The sequence below is a fragment of the Lepidochelys kempii genome, chromosome 2 (assembly GCF_965140265.1).
Source record: "Lepidochelys kempii isolate rLepKem1 chromosome 2, rLepKem1.hap2, whole genome shotgun sequence".
In the NCBI taxonomy this organism is placed as follows: domain Eukaryota; kingdom Metazoa; phylum Chordata; order Testudines; family Cheloniidae; genus Lepidochelys; species Lepidochelys kempii.
The window spans coordinates 24686727-24700772 of NC_133257.1; the positions used below are offsets into that span (position 1 = coordinate 24686727).

The following is a 14046-nucleotide window of genomic DNA, read 5'->3' on the forward strand; positions in this document are numbered from 1 at the left end:
TTCCAGAGATCTGAATTAATGGAATAGTAATGACTCATCAAGAGGATGTATATATATTTTTTAGAAAACTTGCACTTGTTTCACAGTTATTTTATACATGTTGGAATTTAGTAAAAAAAACAAATTAGTCACATTTTATTTAATTTGGAAGATCTGTCAAAATTTCTAATGCTTGAAAAGTATGTTTAGTAATAGAATACAGGTTTGTTTGTTTTTTTCATTTTGGTACCTATAGATGGGAGGGATGCTCTCTATATAGCAGGAAAATTTTCATATTGCACCCATTTGTGTATGTTATAATACTTAGTCCTGCCACGAGTGCAGGGGACTGGACTAGATGACCTCTTGAGGTCCCTTCCAGCTCTATGATTCTATATTGTAACACTCAGCTCTACTTGATTTTTAGTACAAATGCTTCAGTCTAGCACAAAGCTAATGACGTTAAATCTTTCTTTTAGTTTCCAATATATATTTTAGCTTTAGGTCCTAAGATTGTTTCATATTAATATTTTTCTAGTCCAAAATTCAGTATTATGAAAAATTGTTCATTATGAAATTGTTTAATATGAAAAATTGTTTTAGAAATCTGAAATTAATTTAAATTCTGCTTTAAAGATTTATCTTCAGTTTGTGTTTAATTTGTTCACATTGACTTTTGGTAGTGTAGAGCAAACATATAGTGTATTGAATAAAATAAAATGTTACGCAGTGACTTAAGACATGCAGATCTTACTCATGCAACTTGCATTGACTTAAACTACCCACGCTGGTTTAAAAAAAAATGTATTCACCCAGCATTTAACATGGTGGTGGTGATAATGAAAAAAGTAAATAAATTCTCTATTTATGGCTAGATTTTTATTTTAAAGGTGATGCTTTTCAGTGATTGTTTCATTTGAGACATTGTAATGTGATATTTGCTCTGTTTCTGTGAGTAATTTTGTGAGGACTTTTGTATTTCCCTTGTGATATCTCCTATTGAAATTTCTATCCTTTATAATCTAGGTGACTGTGGAGACCATGTTGTCATAATAAATACGAGACACATTGCATTTTCTGGTAACAAATGGGAACAGAAAGTATATTCTTCTCACACAGGGTAAGTGGTCCATGATTTGATAGTAAATGCTCAAAGAAGTTAGTAGTAGAGATTGATGCTGAAATCCATTTTGCTTTTAAGTAAATTCACTAACTAGAAAATGTGAATTCAAAGGAAATTCCTTTTGTGTGTCATAAATCTTATGTTCTGTTAAATTTCTCTGTCCACCCTGGCACAATATCTATTGCTAGGGAAATCATCTGAGATACAAGACATCAGAAGAAGGCATAAGTTAAATTTGCCTAGCAAAACAATCTTACTGGATGGAGGTGAAGCCAAGAACAGGAATATCATTTTAATTAAATAGCAAAAGGGATTTTGTTTTGTAAAACACTAAAAAAGCCAACTAAACAAAAAACAACAATTTAAGAGCAGTGCAGAAGTCCTCTTAAGTTACGTTATTATACCAAAGGGCAAATAGCAAGATCAAGATCATTTTCCAATGCAAAAGGTTTAACTGAATAAAGATAAAGAATGCATTTTGATGTTACAGAATTACATCTGTGTGATTTAAATCTCTCTAAAAATCACTGAGAAAACTTTTAAGACATGAGGTACTATGGAGACAAAATTGATATATAAGCTGTCAATAGTGGTTATTTCCCAAGCTTCTGTATTTAGTACTGGCAGGAATCATTTGTTTCTGGGTGGAATTCTAATCAGTCAGTCAAAGCAAATAGGAACAGTTGCTCCCGTGTTTCGAACATGACCACATTAGTTGGTTTATCTCTAATTATTAAAATAGATCTATTCTGAAAATCTGAATAATTGTATGGAAAACATAAAAGTGGAGTTGAGGGTGTTAGTAGGGGGAGGGAATTATAGTAGTATTCAAATAACTGCAGTTTTAAGTGAATATTCTAAATGTATTCCATGTACTGACAATACTGATATTTTCAGTTCTTAAGGTTTTATGAAGTTGGAGCTGATCCATTGAAGTAATGGAAAGTCCCCCATTGACTTCAATAGATTTTGGACCAGATCCAAAGTTCAGATCAGTAGTTGGAAAAAATACCAAATTTGTAGGACCCGATAAGATTTATAACAGCAGTAAACACAACATCTTCCCCCATAAAGCTTACAATATAGGTAAATGGGATTAGGGAACAGAGGGCAAAGTAATGATAATGATAAACTGTTTGTTGGGATAATAGCTTGTGCATGATATAACTTGCCACCTGCCTAGCTGTGATCAGCTGGCAATATTTTTTTTAGTTCAAACCTTTCAGCCTTGTGTACTGATCTGCTTGTGTCCATGAAAGCCATTTATGTAAAATTTATAATATGCAGGTAACGTGTTATAAATATAATTCAACAGTGAGTAATAATGAAAAAAAGTGTTTACAGAATCAAACGTATTAGAAAAAAAATCACTGTCTTTTTTATTTTGTTTCACTGTCTTAATTATTAAATATGTTTTTTGGGTGTTTTTTAGTTATCCAGGTGGCTTAAAACAAGTGACAGCAACACAACTTCACCTAAAAGATCCAACAGCGGTAAGTAACCTGTTTCATTTTAACTTTTGCTCTCCTTAGCTAGTTTAGGGGAACTATTTCATCATATTGACTTGCTATTCTTCCGATGGACAAAAAACTGAATCAAGCTCTTCCATTTGCCTTTTCACCAAACCTTTCTTTTAAAAAAAAACAAACAAAAAAAGAAACCCTAGTTACTACAAAGGTGGAAAATAGAAATTTTGGTGTTTAGTTTGTAGTTGGGATCTCCTGAGTGACCAGCTACTCTCTTCTCCATTGTATCACTCTGTCCTCTCCTTTATTCTGAGTTCTGTCTTCCCCTTCCCATCTTTTTCTTCACGTATTCACTCTTTCACCTTCTCCTCTGCGCTCTCTCTCTCTCCAGTTCAGCTCATACTTAAATAGTCTCCTAAATAGGGATACTTTACTGAATTGGTGGCCTAAATCTGCATCACTGTCTCTGTTTCTCCTCATGCCTTATCTTTCTATGTTCCTTCTTTCCTCTTTGGTTTTTGTCCTTTTCCCTGATTTTTCTCTCCCCCACTCCTCCTGTGGTGGCCTCCCCAGCCATATGGCATAGGACTGTGGTGGGCAACCTGCGGGCCACATGCAGCCAATCAGGGTAATCTGATTGCAGGTTGTGAGACATTTTGCTGCCGTTGACCATCTGCCGGCACAGTCCCCCACGGCTCCTAGTGGCCGTGGTTCTCTGTTTCCAGCCAATGGGAGCTGCGGGAAGCAGCGGCCAGCACTTCCCTGCAGCCCACCACTTCCCGCAGTTCCCATTGGCCGGGAATGGCGAACTGCAGCCACTGGGAGCTGCAGGGGGCCATGCCGGCAGACAGTCAACGTCAGCAAAATGTCTCACGGCCCGCAATCAGATTACCCTGATGGGCCACAGGTTGCCCACCACTGGTGTAGGAGCACTGTTTATTCTTTTTTAATACAGCAAGGTTCACTGTTTAAAGTGAATTAGAACTCTGCTCTTCTTGAGGTGGGTGTATCAGACTGAGTGGGGAGTACTCTGCTTCTTGCTCTTACATGCACTTTAGACAGCATGAAAAATGGAGTGCAGACCAGAGATCCTTCACCAGATAAACTCCCTGCTGTGGGAGTAAAGCTCCTACACTGTGGATTACCATTTCCAGCCTACTACACAAAACTAGAATAACATATGGGGAACTAGTCAATAGGGTAAAACAGGTTAATCTAATAAAAAAACAATGAGATGGTAACTACTATGAAACTAATATGTTTTGTATTAACCTTCAGTATGGAGCTAAAGTGTGATAATTTTAAGGACAGTTATTTCAACAAAATATATATAATGCTGTGCTTTGTAGCTAAAACTGTGGTTCACATTATGCTATTCAAATGGGCAAATCAAGGTTTTTAACTTGGTTCATTTTTGACTGACTGACTTCAGTTTTAAAGATTTGACCCTTTTCATAAATCACACACCCCAAGCCAGTCTTAGCAAAGTTGTACATCGCTTAATAATCATAGTCCTTTCTAAGCAGCCGGAGGAAATAATGCTGATTTTAAAAAGAGAATGCAAGACAGTACACCCGCATCTCTCTTGCAGTGAAATTCAACAGTGGATTCTATTGATTGATTTTTAGCTGTTTTCCAGTGGTATAGCCTGAACATATGATGTATCCAAGAACTGAAAAATGTTGATCATGTTGAACTTGGGCCCCTGGGTAAAATCTGGATTCAGTGTGTAATGCAGAAACGGGATACTACTACTTCTGCTGAGGGAGAAGATTAATAGGTATTAATTGATAGAATCATAGAATATCAGGGTTGGAAGGGACCCCAGAAGGTCATCTAGTCCAACCCCCTGCTCAAAGCAGGACCAATTCCCAGTTAAATCATCCCAGCCAGGGCTTTGTCAAGCCTGACCTTAAAAACCTCTAAGGAAGGAGATTCTACCACCTCCCTAGGTAACGCATTCCAGTGTTTCACCACCCTCTTAGTGAAAAAGTTTTTCCTAATATCCAATCTAAACCTCCCCCACTGCAACTTGAGACCATTACTCCTCGTTCTGTCATCTGCTACCATTGAGAACAGTCTAGAGCCATCCTCTTTGGAACCCCCTTTCAGGTAGTTGAAAGCAGCTATCAAATCCCCCCTCATTCTTCTCTTCTGCAGGCTAAACAATCCCAGCTCCCTCAGCCTCTCCTCATAACTCATGTGTTCCAGTCCCCTAATCATTTTTGTTGCCCTTCGCTGGACTCTCTCCAATTTATCCACATCCTTCTTGAAGTGTGGGGCCCAAAACTGGACACAGTACTCCAGATGAGGCCTCACCAATGTCGAATAGAGGGGAACGATCACGTCCCTCGATCTGCTCGCTATGCCCCTACTTATACATCCCAAAATGCCATTGGCCTTCTTGGCAACAAGGGCACACTGCTGACTCATATCCAGCTTCTCGTCCACTGTCACCCCTAGGTCCTTTTCCGCAGAACTGCTGCCTAGCCATTCGGTCCCTAGTCTGTAGCTGTGCATTGGGTTCTTCCGTCCTAAGTGCAGGACCCTGCACTTATCCTTATTGAACCTCATCAGATTCCTTTTGGCCCAATCTTCCAATTGGTCTAGGTCCTTCTGTATCCTATCCCTCCCCTCCAGCGTATCTACCACTCCTCCCAGTTTAGTATCAGCTTAATATTATTAATATAGCTTAATATTATTGATTGCCAAGATTTTCAAAAAATTGTACCCTAACTGCGGATGTAGGCATTTAACTTCTGCTTCCTATTTTTGAAAATCTTGCCTGCTCTGGATATATAGATATGAGCTTTGTGATACTGACTTGGGAAAAACATATTGGAATCCATTCCCTTGCTTTTACTGAGAGTTTGTGTGCAGCACCTCTAAGGATTAGACTCTGAGAGTATATCTACACTGCAATTAAAAACCCGCGGCTGACTCATGCTAATTGACTCGAGCTTATGGGGCTCGGCTTAAGGGACTGTTTAACTGTGGTGTAGATGTTTGGGCTAAGAGTAGGGCCTGGGCTCTGGGACCCTGTGATGTGGGAGAGCCCAAGCCTGGGTGTCCGCACTGCAGTTAAACAGCCCCTTAGCCCGAGGCCTGTGAGCCAAAGTCAGCTGGCATGGGCCAGCGACAGGTATCTAACTGCTATATAGACATACCCTAAGACACACATCCATTAGGGACTGATTTAAAAGCCCAGTAAAGCCAATAGAAAATTCCCCCTGACTTCAAAAGGATTTGGCTCAAGGACATTTATATAACTAATTTTAAAACACTTGCTGTAATCACACCAGATTATGCATCTGTTGAATTATTGTTGTTTTATTGCAGTACCATCTAGGAGATACAGTTATGGACCAGGATCTTGTTGTGTTTGGCACTGTACATATACAGACCAAAAAGAGAGTCACTGCCCCCAAAGAGCTTTGCTGCTTGTAGTCAGCTGTCTAATTGTACTCAATTAAAGTAAAACAAAAAAGCACTTAAAGGGGAGGCTCTGCTATATCTGTACTGACTTCCTAAACTATTATTTGTTCCATGTCCAAAATCAGTTCTCTACTTTACCATTTTTGTTTGAACTTCAGATATTAGTAGCTGTACACTGGGAGGCACTATAGCCTAATTTATTTGCAAGGGCCTGAGAACTGGATCCCTTCTGGCATTCACGCTGAGTTTTGTTTTTCTTGCCAAACTCCCACTGTTCCCAGCGAAATTCATCTAAGACAAATTCAGAGCATTGCCAATAGTTAAAACATGTTTGACAAAGACTCAGCAAATGGTGATAGATTTCAGAACTTCATTGTATTTAGCGAGAAAGGGGTTCTTGTGTAACAACCCTCTAAAGAACTCTGGGGATTTAACTCACTCTGTGTTCAAAGCAAAAAATCTAATTTGATGGTTAGAGAGATCAGAAAGAGATCTGATTTCTGTTTTTGTCACATTGTTAGTTTAGAATAGTAGTTGGTAGTTTAGTATGCCAAATATTCTGTCTGTGTAGCTATTCTTATAGATCATTCTGATCTTGATAAGTTTAGTGGACCATGATGGCATAACAAGCAGTTTATCTGCAACCTGTACAAACAGTGACATGACAAAAAATAATATAGGTAGCTGAATGTGCATGAAAGTTTCTGTTAACAACCTGGGTGTGTATTCTAATTTTTACTTGCATTTCACAGACAACAATATTTTGTAACTACATGAAATGGCAGGATGAAAGGCAGAGTGCTCTAGTGGCCCAAGGACAGGACCTAAATTATAGGAAAAATCTATAAATACTATGAGATTATCCTCCATATTGAGTTGGTTCTGTGATATTCATTTATAGTTAAGAATCTATCAAGATTAGCTTCTGGTAAATTTCACTTGAACAGTATTTTTGGAAGTGGAAATCTATGCTAATTCCCCCTAACCCCACCCCCCCCAACATTGGCATTCTCCATGCTACTTCAATACAAGGTCTTGTTTAAACAACATATTCTAATCAGTGCTTAACTTTGTATTCCTTGCTATGTCTATACAAGTGCAGAACACAAACCTCTTATTGCAAAGTAACTAAACTATAGTATGATCTCGTCAGAATTAGTATGAAAATGTTTTATTAAACCATCTATCAATAAGGTAAGCAAGTTCAACAAGAAAAATCCTATTTATATTCTATCCACTTGCACAAATAGTATTCAGAAGTATTCTTTAGCTACCAAACATGTAAATTAATTCAAAGCTTCTAAAACGTTTTAATGCTAAATAGGTGTACTGCCTGTAATTAGCAAACTATTTGCTTTCACTTAAAACATGGTAGAAGTTATTTAAATTTAAATGATTAAACAATGAATAGTATTATATATTAAACTGTATTAAACAGCGATTTTTCAGTACTTTTGAAATTATTAACTGTCACAGCTGGGGTGTGGGCAGTCAGGACTAGTGGGTGGTGCCAGACTCAGCCCTAGAGAGCCACAGGTCAGAACTGGAATCAGGAACCAGGCCAAGGGTCAAAGCCAAAGTCAGAAGCCAGGGACCAAATCAAGGTGAAGGAGCAGAATCTGTCATAACAGCTGGCTGGGGATCCACCTAGTTGTACAAATAATTTCCTGGTATCCCCTCCAGTGTTAACAATTCCCTTGTTACACATGGAATAAGGGATATTCAAAGAGGCCTGCACATCCCAGAGCCTCACAGTGAGGCACTCAGATAACAGCACAGGAGTTCTAGCTTCTATTGCTATCCTGAATACATATGTTTTTTTCAGGGGGCATGCATGGGGGCAGGGAGCAGAGGCATATCCCCCTTCCCCCCCAGTAATCGGTGGGGGTACAGGATTCCTCCGGCCCTGGGGACACAGAACATGCCCCTCTAAAAGCAGTCAAATTTAAATTCCTGTGCATGCCTCTGTGTTCTGTTTTTTGTAGGAAGGTAAGAGCCACAGAGAAATGGCAAGTTAAAGCAGCAAGTGACCAGCCTGCCTTCATTTTACACAATTCTGATGCATGGCAGATCTAATTGGCTCTAGAGGAGTTGCAATAGATGGTCAGAGTAAGCAAATAAATTGGTCTCTTAATTCTCTGAATAAGAAGTTTTAATGACTCTTAAATTGGCCCGTCAAGCTTAAGAGAAACTTGGAGTTGGCTTGAGAAAGATCAAATCTCTCACATTTCAGAGGAATTCTACTGGAGAAAGCCAAATGAAGCAAACAAGTTTTAAATCTATATTCTGAAACAGCCCGAGTGGATCTCAGACATCTTGATCTGTGTTACCCTTTTACCTTCATAGAATATTAGGGTTGGAAGAGACCTCAGGAGGTCATCTAGTCCAATCCCCTGCTCAAAGCAGGAACAGGATGAACACCAACTCAATCATCCCATACCTTCAGTCTTAACCTATTTCCAACACATCAGATCTATAATCTTCTTGAATTTTTAGCTGCCAAAAATGAAAGATAGCAACGAGCCATTTTGATTAGCAGGTAGATGTATGGATAATCATACCTCTTCGTCACCATCTTCTTCAGATCTTTGGATTGATGACATTTTATTCAACAGAATAGTTTTGATCACAGCATCTTTGCCATACAACAGCTTCTTTCCTGGACTTTCCACTTGCTGGAGCTATGAAGTACCATTGTTATAGGGTGAAATTTGAGTATTGCTAATACTTCTGTCTAACAAGTAGAGCAGAGTGGCTATTAACTTGTGAACCTTTGAATTTAACCTTTTATCCTTGAAGACTGATCTCTAACAAGAACAAAATCGTCTCAAGAAGTTATCAGAGTCATCAAGCCTGTCTTGGCAAATTTTTGCCTCCAAAACCAGATGATCAGATCTGTGTTTTAAAGTAAGTATTTATAATTCTAATGTTCTGGGTTGTGTCTTCTACATGAGCAGTTTTAGGGGTTCCTTCATATTGGGCTTGCCCATATTATTCAGGAAGTGTTTAATGAAGAAGAAATTACCATTTCATTTTTAACCTTTCACTTGACTTCCTTAGATTAAGTGCAGATTGTTGGACGATCCATGTATTTTGTTAATACATTTTTTTCTAGTTTCAGTGCGATAACCTCCTGTTGCCATAGGTCAAAATGATTTCCCTCTTCTTTGGTTTTGTGGTAGTGAATCAGGTCATGTGTAGTACCACCACTAACTTCCTTTAGGACATATGTTGGGGACAACTTTAATTTCTGCTGCAGGCTGCTAAGGGAATGCATTGACTTGCAGCATCACTGGACTTCCCAAACTATGTCCCTATCTTGCCAATATTGCCCATTTTTGAAAGCAAAAAGCAGAGAGATTATGTACTTTCAATTTGTTTATTTGCAAGAAGCACATGTTTGGAACTCGAAGGCAGTTTTTATAAAAAAATAAAGCATACAGACATTTTAGTTCACTTGCATAATTACTGTAAAGTTTGAGACCAGAACTGTGAAAGTTTTATGCCTAAAATTTGGCCCATACATCTTTTGAGATGCCTAAAAATGGAAGTGGCTAGACTTTAAAGCAATTGAGTGCCTGCAACTTCCATTGACTTCAGTGGAATTTATGGATGCTTGGCAGTTTTGCAAATGAAGCTACTTTTGGATTGGTGGATAGATATGGATTTAGGAGCCTAATTCAGCTACCTCAGTTTAGAAAGTTTTGGCCTCAAATATTAACTTAAAAATTTCACTTTATTTTCTAATTGAAAATATAAGCAAAATTTAATTGACGCTGGTTATTTAGTTACTTGGAAAAAGTCACATGAAATTAGTGAGTATAAAACAATTCTAAAGAAGTGAGAAGTACTGTATGTGAGTTGGCCATATTTTTTAGTGGCTGTGTTGCCACTGGAAAAGAATTAGTGGTTGACAATTGCTCAGAGTGTGCTTCACCTACTGAGAATAATTATAAAGCAGGACAAGATTTCACACTGGCAATATGCTGTGAGGAAGCCTGCAGTGGAGTCATTGCCCCAATGTATGCAGCTGCAGGAATTGAAATAAGGGCGCTTAAAACATTCTTACCTTTGAATGTTATTTAAAAATCACTTACGTGCATAGACTTGTATTGCATCTGCATAATGATTACCTTTTGGAAGAAAAACCTGGAACAGAATCCTTACAGTTGGTCTTTGAAAGACTATATAGTTTGGGTCAGGGAAGACAAGGACTAATTTTGGCTAGTAATATACATATCAAAAGGCTATTCGTAAAACATCAAATACAGAGAGTTTTCTTTTAAAACTATGGGGAGGGGGAACAGTTTTTAATAAACCAGAGCAAAACTTTGAAGCCTGGATTAGTAGAGACATAGAAGTGAGTATGCTATGGATTAGGGAGAATATTGGAACAGGATCAAGTATTTTAGAAGTTAAAAATACTCTCAGCAAGACTTCACAGGTGGTTTGATCTCTGGTTTGGTTGTGGATGAAAACAAATTGCTTTTACTATTCTTAATCTGTTCCTCATTCTGAGCCCAATCCTGCAAAGTGTGGAAGGCTCTCAATACCTTTCAGGATTGTGCTCGCTGAAGGATATCAATTTAAAGTACTCCTCTAACTCTAGAGTTTTAAATAGTTGTGCAGAGCAGTAATGGGGAGTGAGATGGGGTGGATTGGGAGAAGTACAATTAATATACATAAATAAAAATATTCAGATATTAGGGAAGTGTTAACAGAAATCAAACTCTCGAAGCCAGAGTGATGCAGCTTCTCCTGAGTCTTGAAATACTCCCAGTGGAACCTAAATAATTAGAAGAAAAGCATTATGACTAAGCAGGAAAGAGAACCAAGGAGTTGGTATGGAGAGGATTTATGTAAATTTGATGTATGTACGGTAGCTCTGTCTAATCTAGTAAAAAAAATCCCAGATATCCTGAAATTCTTTTAGTTTCAATACCTTTCAGCTGAATCTTTCATATCCTGCATCTTTGTGAAGGCTAGTTCATTCAGATAAATGTGGTGTGAAGGTATGTTACTAATGTTCTAGGATTCTTAGCTTCTTAGTCACTTCCATATACTTTCTCCTGGGACCTCAGTCAATTTATTTAGTACTTAGTGGTATTGTCCTGTTGGTGAACAGCTTTAATTTTGTTTTACTTATTCAGTGATTCTTTTCCACTCCTGGGTGTGACAAATGTATATAAGGCAGTATTAAACTACACATAAGAGCCAGGCTCTGTCAATCACCACCAACGCAAGTTGAAATCTTTAAGTCCTAATGTACGAATCCTCTCTAGAATTATTTTAATAAAAAGGTTTTTCATACTAATAAAATGCTAGTTTTTCACTAGCATAGCTGACAATGTGAGAGTTTACTAGAGCAGGTTTAAATGTAATCCAGTCCGGTGTACATAAATGGTTTGTTTAATCAACAAAAGTCAGATACGTTAGTGTAAATAAGCATTTCTAGGCTATACTACCATATTCATTTCTTTGTAGTTTAAGAAGCAGAATTTGAACTTTTGAAACTTGAAGTGAATATCTATCCCAGGTTTGGTTTTGTTAACTTTTTTGGAGACCTTTTATTGGACATGTGAGCAATCCATTTAAAATTAATGTTTTTGGCACATTCATGGTTTGCTTTACAAATAGTTAAACTAACGTCTCAAAAATGTATTAATTGACCAACTTAAACAAAGGTGTTTTAAGTCTAGAGGTAATAGCTAAAACTGTATCAATCAAAAGAAATTCCAGATTTGAAGGGGTGTACATCAGCTTAATGCTTTGAACCCAAGATCTTATGTAAATCTGTGGACTCTGTTCATCAGCTATAAATCTGAAGGCAGGGCTCAGTACATAAAGTAGAATGAGATAATTGAAAGACAAGATTTTACAGTGTCTTGTAAATCAGCAGGAGTGTTGTTTTTTAAAATAGGATGTAAAATCTTATTTGTTGCTAGGACCACGAGTAAAGAACTGGTGGAGTGCATAAACAACTGTACAGGATTGAACTTGGTGGATGCTGGCTTAACAGTACCCATCATTGGAACTTTGGCCGCAGTCCTGCTGAGAGAACTAGGTAGGCAGGCCCTTTTACCGAGATGGAGCCCCAGTGAAGTCAATGGGGCTCTGTGCGTTTCTCATTGTAGAATTCAGACCGTTGTTGTTTAAGGTTTTTTTAAAAATCTGATCATCATCATCACATAAACACATCATTTTAACTGGAATTCTGTTTATTGGAAATGTATAGCTAAAATATAAGAAAATTCTCTGTTTTAGTAAAAGTCATTGTCTAATTTTAATGAAATATTGAATCCGTATGCACATATTCTATGAACTAGAGAACAGCTTTCTTGGAATTCTGTAGTCCTCTATTCAGTTCTTTTGCTGTAAAACTCAATTATATTTCTTTTGTATTCAGGTAACAATATCAGAGTCCTTTTGTAGCTAAAGTATCAGCTTGTAAATGACTCTGGTTGGTGCTGCTTTTTACATTGTGCCTTTTTTATATTGGAAAATTAGCCAGTTCAAATTCTGTTAAGCTTAATTTTTTAAATTAAAACTTCTGTGTTTTCTCATCAGTGCAATTAGAGCTAGATGGTGGCTTCAGCCAGGGTCCTGAGCAAGGAAAGAATGTAAGCTGCACCACTCTAGGAGAAGCTGTTACTCAGAGATAAACCTTGGGGGCTGATGGAGCCATATTGACCTCTTCTTAGTCTTCCTATCTTTTCTTTGCATCAGGATAGTTTACGGTTGTGCCTTTCATATTGTTTCCTTGAGAAATTGTCAGCTCTCCTGAACTCCTGTATCCCTTAGAATTTTTCTTCCTGTGAGATCTTGTCTACCAGTTCTCCGAGTTTGTTAAAATGTGCTTTTTTTTTTTTTTTTTTTGAGTCCATTGTTCTTATTCTGTTGCTCTCATTCCTTCCTTTCCTTGGAATCATGAAATCTATCATACATGCTCACTTTCACTCCAATTGCCTTGAACCTTCAGATTCACAACCACTTCCTCCCTATGAACATATCTAGTCCTCAACTGCAAATAGAGCTCACTGTGGAAGCTTTCCTACTGGGAAATACGATGTTATTGTCAGCACTTAGTGACCGTCAACAGTATTAATTAATTATCACATCACATATATCAGTTAATTTAGAAGAAAAGTTGTCAGTGCTCTCTAATCCTGAGCAATTAAAATATAATATTTAGAAAGGATTCTGTACTATGAGGTGGTTGGTGTGGCTGTGATAGTTAAGGTTGCATAATTGTTTCCCTTCTTCCCCATCATAGAAAGTGGTGGGGCCTTCCATTGTACATGTCTGCGTCTGCACAGGCATTGTGCTACTAGGGCTGGTGGATGAACAGGTACTCAGCCTTGCTCCCTCCAATTTCTCCCGCTCTTCTGACAGTTGCCAGAGCCTTGGCCTCTTGGAATGGTCAGGCTGCACCTCCAGATGGTGGTTTGTTGAAGCAAAGTCCAGGATCTGGAGGAATGGGCAGGGGGAAGCTCAGCCTACCTCTTTCTCATTGTTTCTGCTCTTTTGGCATGTCTGCTTCATACCCAGATGTATATTTTTTTCATAATATATATGTCTCTTTCAGATTGTTAAACTGGCTATTTATAGAATGCTTCCAAAGAACCTGCACAGAAGAACTATGATGCAGAGGCTGCACCTCTTTCCAGAAGATGTAAGTCAGTAACTGTACTTGGTTATGTTCTGATTTCTCATGCTTTAAGGAAGTATAGATGTAGTTATTGAAATATCTCCCTTCATGAGAAAAGCAGCTTGTTTCTTTTATAGCTAAAGACAGTTTGAATATTAATGTTTTTTCTTTATAACTTCATAAAGCTCTGAAGATTGTCATGCATTAGAAGGCTTATTGTTCTGTATTTTGGCCAAAACAAAGGGCCTTTTACTGTACAAGATTATTTCTAACTGGAAATCAAGATAGAGTACAGTATCTGTAAACTTTGGTTCCGTGAACTGGTTTTCAAAATTTAAGGCCTGGTCTACAGTAGAAAATTAAGTCAGCTTAACTATGTCACTTGGAGGTGTGAA

At 37.8% G+C, this 14046-nt stretch overlaps 1 protein-coding gene across 3 annotated transcripts in view; it reads left to right on the plus strand.

The window, feature by feature from the left end:
• Positions 1–14046, plus strand: part of MRPL13 (mitochondrial ribosomal protein L13) — a 51559-nt gene that overhangs the window by 11986 nt on the left and 25527 nt on the right. For all 3 annotated transcript variants that reach the window (XR_012157104.1, XR_012157105.1, XM_073330242.1), the window contains exons 3-5: positions 1006–1099; positions 2535–2595; positions 13589–13675. Coding sequence is in view for 1 of the 3 variants with exons in the window: in XM_073330242.1 (XP_073186343.1) it covers positions 1006–1099; positions 2535–2595; positions 13589–13675 (242 nt within the window). In the remaining 2 variants the exon portion in view is untranslated. The remainder of the gene's footprint in view (positions 1–1005; positions 1100–2534; positions 2596–13588; positions 13676–14046) is intronic.